This window comes from Lutra lutra, chromosome 12 (assembly GCF_902655055.1).
Source record: "Lutra lutra chromosome 12, mLutLut1.2, whole genome shotgun sequence".
Lineage (NCBI taxonomy): Eukaryota > Metazoa > Chordata > Mammalia > Carnivora > Mustelidae > Lutra > Lutra lutra.
The window spans coordinates 72,212,776-72,224,543 of record NC_062289.1 but is presented as its reverse complement, the minus strand read 5'-3'; the positions used below and the strand labels follow the sequence as shown (position 1 = coordinate 72,224,543).

General features: G+C 53.5%; 1 protein-coding gene across 1 annotated transcript; it reads left to right on the top strand.

Moving 5' to 3' along the window:
- The first annotated feature begins 284 nt into the window (after window positions 1-284).
- On the top strand, window positions 285-3,895 carry MTFP1 (mitochondrial fission process 1). Its single transcript, XM_047697576.1, has 4 exons — window positions 285-649; window positions 1,577-1,704; window positions 2,091-2,323; window positions 3,276-3,895. Exons 1-4 carry the CDS (start codon window positions 583-585, stop codon window positions 3,346-3,348), a joined length of 501 nt encoding a protein of 166 aa, XP_047553532.1. The 5' UTR covers window positions 285-582; the 3' UTR covers window positions 3,349-3,895.
- Window positions 3,896-11,768: the final 7,873 nt, after the last annotated feature.

Sequence of the window (11,768 nt, the reverse complement as noted above, 5' to 3'; positions counted from 1 at the left end):
CAGAGAGAGAGGAAGGGAAGCAGGCTCCCTGCCGAGCAGAGAACCCGACTCAGGGCTCGATCCCAGGACCCTGGGATCATGACCCGAGCTGAAGGCAGAGGCATTAACCCACTGAGCCACCCAGGTGCCCCAATAAATGATTTCTTATCATTAATCTTTGCAACTGTCCCAGGACTGAACATGGCGTTCCCCATTTAATAAATTAATAAAACGAAGCTCAGAGTACAGTGTGTTGCCTGAGGTTACACAGCTATAAAGTGCAACTAGGAAGTGTAGCATGTCGCATTTGAACCTCAGTCTCTTTGGCTCCAAGACTACAGTCAGTCGTGGGAAAGGACTGCGCCAACCACTCAACCCCAGAGAAAACGTGAAGCGTGTTAATCTGTAAAACCCAAGCCTGGGAGAGGGGCTTCAGTGCGCGGGGTAATTTGCAGACGCTCCCTGCTGGCGGGGACCGCACGACCTGTCCTTCAGCCCGGGACCTTCAGCCCGTCCCGCCGCGGCGGACTGGAGCGGTAGTGGAAGCTGAGGTGGTAACGGCAGCAGGACCGGCTGCAGTGGCTCCTGCGGAGGCGGAACGCCATGTCCGAACCGCTCCCGCGGGGCGCCGAGCGCGACCTTTTCCGGGACACGTGGGTGCGGTACCTAGGTGAGTGGGGTGGCGAGGGGCACGGCGACTCCCCTACCATGTGGCTGGTGAGACAGGGGTCGCCAGGCGCCGGTCAGTGCCCTGGAGAAGGTGGAAGGGTCGTAGTTCTCATTCTGCATGGGCCAGAGACTGGGTCAGAGAGGCCTGGGGACTTGCCCAAGGTCACACAGCTCAGGTCGGCCCAGCTCTGCGCTCAGGGTCTCTGCTGGCCAGTCTCCCAGGTGAACGTTCCAGCCCGGCTGGGAGGAACGGGGTGAGTGGGCTGCCTTCTCTGGTATGTCTGGGCCTTGACTTTGGAGTCGGTATTTGGTCTCTCATACTGGCTCTATTTGATGCTTGGTTTTCTTTGGGGCATATGGAGATAAACGGTGCCTCTCTCGTTGGGCTGGTAGTTGGAAGGGTAGAATAAGGCACAGGAAAGACTGGCGCAGGGTGAGTGCCACATTAGTGGACCTGCTGTTAGTCTCTGCATTAGTGCACATGCTTCTAGAACCCAGACTGGGAAGGCAAGGGAATGATAATTGTGACTGTACTCAGCTCTCCCACAGTGGCCCTAGAGTGGAGGTGGACTTCATGGTTGCCTTTTTAAAGACTGGGAAACAGAAGCTCAGAGAAATAAAATCACTTATCTAAGGTCACTCAGCTACCATTTAGCCAGCTGGATTTAGAATTAGTGCCCCCTTGTGGAGCAGCCTGTCCCCCCTCCCCACCACCGGAATTATTCTTATTTTTGGTGTTTTAGAGAGAGAGGGAAGGGGCTGAAGGAGAGGGAGAGGGAGAATCGCGGGGCTCTATCTCATAACCCTGGGATGTGACTTAAGCCAAAATCAAGAGTCAGAAGCTTAATGGACTGAGCCAGCTAGGCGACACCGCCCCCCCCCCCCCCGCCCCCACCACCATCGGAGTGAAATGTCTTCTCCCCAACAGGCTATGCCAATGAGGTGGGAGAGGCATTCCGCTCCCTGGTGCCCACAGCTGTGGTGTGGCTGAGCTATGGTGTGTCCAGCTCCTATGTGCTGGCCGATGCCATTGACAAGGGCAAGAAGGCGGGAGCCGTGAGTGTTGGCTTGCCCCTCCACCCCCCACCCTAGTCCACTCCCTTTGTGCTTCCGTCCACAGCCAGTGTTTGCTACAATGCCCGGTGGGATAGTTCAGTCCTTACTACCTTGCCTGTTGCAATCCATACCCCAGTCCTGTTTGTAGGGTAGTGTCCCCTGCCCCCAGCCCTGCATGTGCTCTAACCTGTACCCCAGTTCTGGTTGTGGATGAGTTCACGCTCAGCCCTGAATTGGTACAGTCCAGAACCTGACACTAGTGTGGTTCTGTCCCCACCCCCACTCCCCACTGGCCACTTACCTCCCCTGGTCCAGCCTTATGCCCCTTGTCCACAGGGTTTCCCACCTTTGCTCCTGCTGGATTAATTCTCTCTTCTCCCTACCAGGTACCGTGCCCTGAAGCGGGCCGTAGCACCAGGGTGACCGTGGCTGTGGTGGACACTTTTGTGTGGCAGGCTCTGGCCTCTGTAGCTATCCCAGGCTTCACTATCAACCGTGTGTGTGCTGCCTCTCTCTGCATCCTAGGCACCACCACCCGCTGGCCTCTGTCTGTCCGCAAGTGGACCACCACTGCACTGGGGCTTCTGGTCATCCCTGTCATCATCCACCCCATTGACAGGTGGGTGCCCCTTCCAGCCTCAGGGATCCTCTGAGAGACGTGGGGTGTCCCCACTTTGCACAGGACAAGAGCAGCACGGGCAGGGCTGGCAGAACAGGCTTCAGAGGCAGAAAGGACAGTCTGTGCCTGTGTTCTGGCAGGCACTTAAGCAGTAAAGGTACAGGTGGAGCCTTGTCCTATAGGACACAGGACCAGTAAATTCTAGAAAGAAACCCTAGTGTTACAGAACAGTCAGAGGCAGGCAGGATCAGGTGCACATTGGAGGGGATGGGTATGGGGAGATTTTGGTGACAGAAGCCTGACGGAAACTAGGTTAAGGAAAATAAGAATGATTTGTTTCATGAAACTGAGAAGTCCAGAGTTAATGCCGCTTTCAGGCATGGCTGGTTTGAAGCATCCAAATGGGGTCATTGGGGTCTTGGTCTCCCCATCCTGCTGTGCCCTTCTTCCCACCATCCCATGTTGGCTTCACTCGCTTTCCCCATGTGGGAGCAGAGATGGCCTCCAGCAGCTTCTAGCCTCCTCCCCACCAGCTTAGCAAGCCCCATAGGAAGCTTCTCGTAGTTGACCAAAAAAGTCCCAAGGAAGGTTGTCATTGGTCTGTTCTGGACTGAGGGCCCACCCCTGAGCTGAGTTCTCTTTTCTGATTGGCCACCCTTGGGTCACATGCCTGCTCTTAGAACCAGAGAACAAGGCCAACTCAACCAGACCAATGTAGAATGGGAGGAGCAGGCCTTTCCCAAGGGACCACAGCTGACCCAACGGCCCTAAGTGAGCCTTTTACCCTCTCTGTGCCTCAGTTTCCCCAACTGAATAAAGAAAAGGGTGATGTCTGCCACCTGGATGGCACTCATGTCCTTTGTCTAGGAGTCCCTTTCCTAGCCCTGACCTCCTACCTCCCATTCCCCCCTCTAGCTCCCAGGGCTCACTTGCTCATTCCTGTCCACCACAGGTCAGTGGACTTCCTCCTGGACTCCAGCCTGCGCAAGCTCTACCCCTCAGTGGAGAAGCCCAGCTCCTCCTGACCCCACCTGGGTACCTGGCCTGTGGGTTGGCCTACTCCCTGCTCTGGTCCAGCTTCTTCCTCCTGCCAGGGAATCTGGATGCCTGGCTCCCTGGGGTCTGAGGCCCTGGCATCTGGGCATGTTTGAGCCAGATGGAGACTGAGAGACAAAGGCCTCAAGGAGCAGCAGCTGCGGTAACTCACAGAAAGGGAGATCTGACCCCCATCTGCTTCCATGGAATCCATGATACTGACGGCGAGCAGACCTGTCTTTTGATAGGAAGGTAACCTCCTCCCATGGAGGATAAGCAGACAGAAGCCCAGAAAGGGCAAGGAATATAGATAGCCAAGATCGCTTAGCAAGCTGGGGACTCAGGAATCTCGGTGGCTCGGCCCCGTGGCAATGTGGCTGGACTGAAGAGCAGGAGACACGCGGAGAAATGCAGGGGGTGCCGTCGTGGGCACCCTGAGGACTGATTCTCTAGCTGGCCCACCCCTGGTGCAGGACCTGCTCGGGCCTAGGTGGAAGGCAGGACAGCCCCTGGCCCAATAAATCCTCAAGAAGTTGAGTTCTCTTATCCTTTTCTCCTGTGGATGAGCATGGGTGTGGTGGTGGGGAGCAGGCCCAGGGGCCCTCAGAGGTAGAGGCTGACTTCTCCAGTCACACGTGGCTCACAGTATGTCAGGTACCCCTCATCCACCGATGATCCCCTGCAGATTTGGGGATTCCACCTTTGGTGCTGCCATCCTCCCTTGGGCATTGACCTCTTTGCAAGCCTGCTAAAGCACTGACACCTTTGAAAGGGTTACCACCTGAGCCTGAAGGTGTCTGAGGTGAAAACAGCCCCCTTATGAGTATCACTTGAGATTCCCAGGAGGAGACTCAGGAGCCTTGGAGAAAAGGGAGTGGCCCAGGAGGCTGTCCCTGGGAGCATTGAAGGGGGCATTCCTCCTCGATGCTGGGCCAGGCCCATTTTTGGCTGCTAACAACTTGGAGGGGTAGAGAGATGGGCAGCCTGGGTGCACACTTGGGGGCTGACCCCCTGCACCTGGCTAGGGACTTACAGGGGCCAAGGGACCTGTTGCTGGTGCAACAGGATGAGGGCTCGGGTGGTGGCTCGTGCTCTGGGGATGTCTAGCTACAGGGTGCATCTGAAGGCCGGGGGTCTGACAGTGGGCCTTTCTCTGCTGCTCTTCTCATCCCACAGCCACTGGGTTCCTTTCCCTGCCCCCCCTTGACCTCTGCCCTGTCTCCCACGGCTACCTTAAATGCTCTGAGTCCCCTTCTTGGCACCTCTCCAGTCCTGCACCTCCCTATCTCCCCACCGGGGTCGACCCACACCTGCATCCCTGTGACATCTGGGCTCTTCCACCAGTTCCTTGCTCACTTAGTCTCTACCTTGGTCACTGACGTCATGGTGTAAACATGTTCTTTTCTTGCCTCACGACAAGTAACTTCATTTTCTCTCAACTTTCAGTATCAGTGAGCAGAAACCGGGTCAGAAGGTTAGAGGTATGTAGAAGTTGGCTGGGTGGCTGGCTTCAAGCCTTCTGGTGGGGTATTTTTGTCTTCCCTTTGTTTCTGGGAAGTCCGCTGAAAAGGTTTCCCACCAGATGATCTGGTCCTCTGAACTGAGTCAGGCTTCTGACTCTAGGGGGTGCAGAGATGAGGAAGGGAGTCCTTTTCCAAAACCTGGGCCCTTTTTGGGGTCCCCTTCATAGTGGGAGACACGGGGTCCCAGGCTCAGGGGCCCCTTGGCAAATCCCAGCAGAACCTGGTTCTGGCTTCTTCCTTCCTCCCTTCTCTCACTTGGCCCCCATTCATGGCCTGCCAGGGTGAACCCTGAAACCTCAGGGAAGTTAGCTGTGAGCTCTCTCACCCCATCACTGGAAGCCACTCATCGGCCTGAGCCTCCTCATCCTGAAGAAGGATAACTGCTGTCCACTGCATATGGACAATCAATGCTACCCCCTTCGTTATCTGGCAGCTTCTCTTTTTCTGCGATGACCACATATGATTCTCCCAAGAGCCGTATGTAGTACCCCAATATTTATAGCATTGTCCCCAATAGGCAAACTGTGGAAAAAGCGCAGACATCCATTGACAGATGACTGGATAAATAAAGAAGATGTGGTATATACACATAGAATGTAACTCAGCCATCAAAAAAATGGAAATCTTACCATTTGCAACAGTGTAGATGGAACTAGAGGGTATTATGCTAAGCAAAATAAGTCAATCAAAGGAAAGACAATGATAGGATTTCACTCATGTGGAATTTAAGAAAGCAAAACAGGATCATAGGGGAAGGAAGGGAAAAATAAGACCAAATCAGAGAGGGAGACAAATCGTAAGAGACTTTTTTTTTTTTAAAGATTTTATTTATTTGACAGACAGAGATCACAAGTAGGCAGAGAGGCAGGCAGAGAGAGAGAGGAGGAAGCAGGCTCCCTGTGGAGCAGAGAGCCTGATGTGGGGCTCAGTCCCAGGACCCTGGGATCATGACCTGAACCGAAGGCAGAGGCTTTAACCCACTGAGCCACCCAGGCGCCCCTCGTAAGAGACTCTTAATCGTAGGAAGCAAACAGGGTTGCTGGAAGGGAGAGGGGTAGAGGGACGGGGTAAGTGGGTAATGGGCATTAAGGAGGGCGTTTGATGGAATGAACACTGGGTGTTATATATGACTGATTAATCACTAAATTCTACCTCTGAAACTAATATTACATGAATATACTGTATGTTAATTTAAATTTTAAAAAAACCCCATGCAGTAGACGAGATCAGCCCCGTTTTAGAGATGGGAATACTCATCTCTACAGGCTTGAGGTCACACAGGTACAAGTGAGCCCCATGCTCCCACACTTTCTCCATGTTAACAACACAGTCTGGCTGGTGGAAGCTGTCACCCAGCCCCCTCACACCAATGACAGGGACTCTGCTCATGGTGATGTTGATGTCCATCCTAAGCATGCATTTTCATCCACGGCCACTGGCTCAGGACACAGCCTTGCAGGCATGTTTTAGCTCCAGACCTAGGCAGTGGGGTCGAAGGAGTGCCCAGTGCCTACTGGAGTTTCCCAAGAAAGAGATGCTCACCAACGACTCTACCACTCATGGTTTTTCTGAGGTGGAGCTGGGGGAAATTAGTTCTCCAAGAGCAGGAGCTGGTGTTGGGTCTCCTGTGAGGTGAAGCCCCCAGGAGTGAGCAGGCCCCATGCCTGCCACCTAAGGGTGTGGGCAAGAGCGGTGGGGTGGTGGGCAAACCTGTGGCTTGCCTGGGGGCACTGGAATCAGGGTGCTTCTCCCTTTGCTCCTTTAATGCTTGCTCAGGGGCCCAGCAGTCCCCTAGCCAGAAGTGGGGCCTCTTCTGGATGCCTGAGACCTGGCCCATCTGGAGGCTTACTTTGCAAAACCTCTTACTGTGGGCCAATGAGCGGGGTGTAAGAGGGGTTCACAGGGGCCAGAACCGAGATCCTTACCTTTTTAGGAATTCTTTTAAACATAGCCATTATTTAAATTAAATAATGCGGGGGGGGGGGGGGCGGGGCGGGGTTTGCGGCCCCTGGGTGGCTCCTTCCGTTAAGTATCTGCCTTTGGCTGAGGTCATGATTCCTGAGTCTGGGATGGAGCTGGGAACCTGCTTTCCCCCTGCCCCTCCCCCTGCTTATCTGTGCACCCTCTCCCTCCCTCCCTCTCTCTCAAATAAATCTTTAAAAGAAACACAAATACACACTAAATTCACAAATAGCAAATCATGTTGTACACTGAAACTAATGTCATGTCAATTACTATCTCAAAAAGACAAGCCAACAAAACAAAACAAAACCCAAGCAAGCAAAAAAGAACAGGTGGTAACACTGGAAGCTTCTTGATGATTTTAGCAGGCTTCGCTATGATCTGCACTCCTGAGGTTACTTGTATTTCTTGCATCTGTTTGGTGGCTATACTTTGTTAGAGTTACTGCACATTGCTTCCCAACTCCATTTAGTGACCTCTCGGTAGCCTGCAATAGGTCATGAGGGGATTATCTATCGGATGGAGATCAACAGATCATCGTCCCCCAGCCTGGGGAGTGAGAGTGAGAGGTTAAGCGTTTACCAGCCCACCATTGCTCTGGCCCTCCTGGAGGGGGGGAGGCTCACAGCACCCTCCCCATGGTGCAGACCCACATCTAGGATCAGAGAGGGCAAGTGACTTGACAGAAGCCTCACAGCCTGCAGGGTCACGGATTAAGACTCAGTCCTGCTCTGCTCTTTCTCCTCCCAAACAGGCAGGGAGAAGGGAAGGTGGTCTCAGCTGCAGCTCCTGCTTGTCTAGAACCTTCACTCCAGCTTTCCGCCTTCAGCTGCTACCCCAGCACCCGATCCTCGGGCTCAGGCCCTTCTTGCTCTTCCCTGGGTGTTCCCTTTCACTCATGTAGCTTCTGGCCCCAATCCTCCGCCACCACATGTCCTATCTGTCCCCTCCAGGCTTGGATGAGGGCAGCAGCCTCTGGCTTGTCTCCCCCGGACCCTGCCCCCAGCTTTTCTATTTAGCCAACCACTTCTTAAAATGTTCAGAACAGAGCCCAGACTCCTTGAGGTGGCTCTTAGACCCGTAGACCCAACCCTTTCTCCCTACCCTATATCTTCATATCAGCCATTCTGTCCTTTTTGGTTTTTTGGATCTGGCATTTGTCTTGACTGGGGCTTTCTCATATGCTGTTCCCTCCAACTGGGAAGCCCCTTCCAACCTTTCCACCGCTTACTGCTGGCCTACCCACCCTCCCCTGACTACAGCCCACTCAATTCCATCCCCCTCAAGGTACCCTCTGATTCTCTAGGGCTGGCTTGGGAGCCTCCTCTGTGCTTCCTCAAGCCCAAAGTTTTCTCCCCTGCTTGAGAGGGGGGCCAGACCCCTGCTGGGAGTGGGGGCAGGAGGCCTGTGTTTCCCCACCCCCTCAGGGCTTTGTCCAAGAGCATTCTGGGACTTGGGAACCCAGAGGCCACCTTCATGCAATGCTCAACATCACCACAAGGAGGCAGCAGCACCCAACGTGCCCTTGCTGGCTGTTTCAAATGGCCTCCAGGGTTATGGAGAACAATGTGTTAGTGAACTGCTCCTAGTGTGGGTCAAGTCCAATGCTAGGCACTTTCTGTGGTGTTGCTCATTTACTCTTTACAATCACAACATGGCTAGGTTCCTGTTTCCTGGAGTTGGAGTCACTGGCCCAAGCTCACGGGCCCCCATCCCTCCCACCAACGCACAGAACTCAACATTCCTCCTACCTCCTCCACATTCCCTCTCTCCCCTAGCCCCCCTCTCCCAGCCCAGTTCTGATTCTGTATCTCCTGCCTTCCAGCCTGTGGTTCTCTACACAGTTGGGGTGCCGCTGACTCACAGGCTGTGTGACCATGGGCAAGTTGCCTAACCTCTCTGAGCCTTGGTTTCCTCACCATACAATTCTCTGTAATGACCCGCTGAAGCTGCTGCCAGGATTACAAGATAAATGGCTCACAAAGCATTCAAGACAGGCTCACAGGGCTTTGCAGACATTGGCTATTGTTAATGTGTCAAGAGACCTCTCCTTCAAGGACAAATGTTTACATCTCTACCTGAAAACCAACCCAGATATCAATTATGCCAATTAGATACTTCAAGAATTCCACTCCTAAGAATTTATTCAGAGGGAATAACGGGCGACCATCCCAAGGAGTGCAGCTGAGGGTCTTATTTGTATGAAAATCTTGGGACCTCCTTAAATGCCCAGTGCATAAAGAAACAGTCTTCTGATCATGCTGATGGCTGAAATCTCCCCAGGGGCCTTCTGTTCTGATACCTTCTGTGACTCCTGACAGCCCCCAGGATCCCATCTGAACACCTCGGCCTGGCAGTCAGAGCCTCCAGGCCTTGGCAGGCTTATCTCTCACCAGGACACAATGGCGCACCTACATTACTGCCTCCGCGGACACCTCACCTTTCCCCAGATGTGCCCTGCACACTAGCCTCTGTGTCTCCACGCGGGCCATGCCACCGGCCAGGAGTGCCCTCAGTGTCCAGCTCTGATGGCATCTGCCCCATGCATGCTTCTCGACTTTTCCTCCCAGACAGGATCATGTTGCCATACATCACCCTCCATCATCACGCTCTCCCCAGCCCTTGGACAGGAGTTCTGAAAGACACCCACGGAAAACCTGTAAGGAGGGTTTGCTGTATGCCAGGCCCTGCACTAAGCCTTGTGTTACATAACGTCTGTAAGAGCCAAAGCGATAGGCGCCATCACCATCCTACAGCTGAGAAAATGAAGCCCCCTGTGTGGTAAGCCTTCTGTCAGCATTAACTCTTCACTAGCCTTACTAAATCCTCATGAGTCAGGAGGACTTTGGTGTCCTTTCTAAAATCAGGAGGCACAGCAGGTGGATGGGGGAGTATGGACATATTTGGCCCGTGCCCCACTAGCCATATGGACTCCAAGTGAAGGAGTTCCTTCTCCAGTCCCTCCTTGGTCAACTTAAGGAAGCTTGTGGCGGGGGGCGGTAGGCACCGGTCATGTTTCTTTTCATTATGGCCACCCCAGGGGGGGTTCTGTGGGTTGCTCTGGTCTTGCTGTAGCTTGGTGAGGTCTGGGCAGTGAGCCTCCCTTAGGAGCTGGGGTTCTTCCCCCTGCCCTCCCTGAGCTGAGCCTCCCCGCTGCCAGCAGAGTACCTGGTGAGTCTCCTTGAGGATACCTTGTCCCACGCTGTCGGGCTGAGCAGCAGCAGGAGCCAGACATCCTGGGCCTACCTGGAGGAGGGAACTTCTTTCCTAATGGCCTGTGAGTTGCTGTGCTGGTTGCCTTTCAACACTTGGCCTCACCTCCCAGTGCCTCCAGCCCTGGCATCTCTTGTTTTCTCCCCCGCTGAGAGCTGCGGACAGCTCCTCTTTTGTGACCTTCACCCTGCTTCTTGGAAACCTTTCAGCCTTGTCCCAGGCTGAACAGGACCCTCCTGGACTTGAGGGCAATCCTGCTTCTTGGGCTTGGGCCAGGGCTTGGACCCCTGCTTGGGCTCCCCAGCCAGGCCAAACTTGGGGGCAGAGGCCCACCCCAACTCTGCACTCTGGGCATTTAAGGCAGAGCTTGTCATGCAGTAAATACCTAGGAAATACTAAACAAATGCCTTAAATTCTTAAACACACACACACATAAATCCCTAAAACTCCTTTCTCGTCTTTGGTCTTCCCGAGGCCCCCTGGGTTGAGATGATCCCTCCTGAGACAGTGTGGCAATGTGGTCAACCCAAATTGTAAAAAAAAATTCACTGGGGGCCATGCAGGGGTGAGTGGGTTTTTAAGCAGTTGCTCACACAGATGAAAAGACGTTTCTGGTAGAGAGGGTAAAGGTAAACTCAGCTTTCATTTTAATGCTGTTTAATATCTTCTGAGTCTTGCCATATAAAAACTTCAACCATTAAATATTTCCAGAAGAGTCCTGGCTTGGGATTTTGAATCTGAGTTCTGCAGCTGATAGCTGCATGTAAGCACCTTGGGCAGATGGTAACAGGACTTCCTGCCTCAGTGTCCACATCTGTAAAACAGAAGTGGTTGTGCAGTTCACATAGCATGTATGAATCTGCCCCTAATGAGAGCTATGATGATACTCAGTGCTGATCAAGCTTATTTATTTATTTATTTATTTATTTATTAAAGATTTTTTATTTATTTATTTGACAGAGAGAGATCACAAGTAGATGGAGAGGCAGGCAGAGAGAGAGAGAGGGAAGCAGGATCTCCGCCGAGCAGAGAACCCGATGTGGGACTCGATCCCAGGACCCTGAGATCATGACCTGAGCCGAAGGCAGCAGCTTAACCCACTGAGCCACCCAGGCGCCCTGAAGCTTATTTATTTAGCAGCTTCTCCTTGGCCTTCCCACTGCCATTGCCTCCCCCGGGGGAGCTTGCCCAGGGTTTGCCCTTCAGTCTGGCTGGGGGAACCCACCAGTCTGCCTTGACCTATAAGCCCCTTCCTCGGCAGTCATCCAGCCAAGGCTGCTCCTCGGGGAGGAGGCGAACACTTCTGCTGCAGCCGTCATGGACCCCGCAGAGCTCTCCAAATGACACCCTCCTCCGGACCCCCACCCCATACCCTACAGCACCTGTAGGTGACCCTCCAGGTACTGGATGTGAGTCTCAGCCTGGTGTGTGTAGCCGTGGTGGGAGTGGACTGTGGACCCCTGAGGATTGCCTAAGGAGGGTAGAGTGTGAGCCCCTTGTTCCATTGTGTCGGGCCTCAGTCTTCAGCCCTTGGTAGGACAGGTGTGCACCCATTTGGTAGGTGAGATCAGGGTAGGAGAACTGAAGCCTCCATCATCTCACCTATAAAATGGGTATAGCAAACACTTCTCGGACCATTCGGGAATAAATGGAACTATGGTTGCCGCCTACCAGACATGTGGTAGATGCTTGTTAGGAGGTGACCATGACTA

Bases quoted from the DNA above. Each gene is read 5' to 3' on its own strand.
- MTFP1 (XM_047697576.1), top strand. From the start codon at position 583: ATGTCCGAACCGCTCCCGCGGGGCGCCGAGCGCGACCTTTTCCGGGAC. The intron at 650-1,576 runs GTGAGTGGGGTG...TCTCCCCAACAG, and splicing joins CACGTGGGTGCGGTACCTAG to GCTATGCCAATGAGGTGGGA. The intron at 1,705-2,090 runs GTGAGTGTTGGC...TCTCCCTACCAG, and splicing joins AGGGCAAGAAGGCGGGAGCC to GTACCGTGCCCTGAAGCGGG.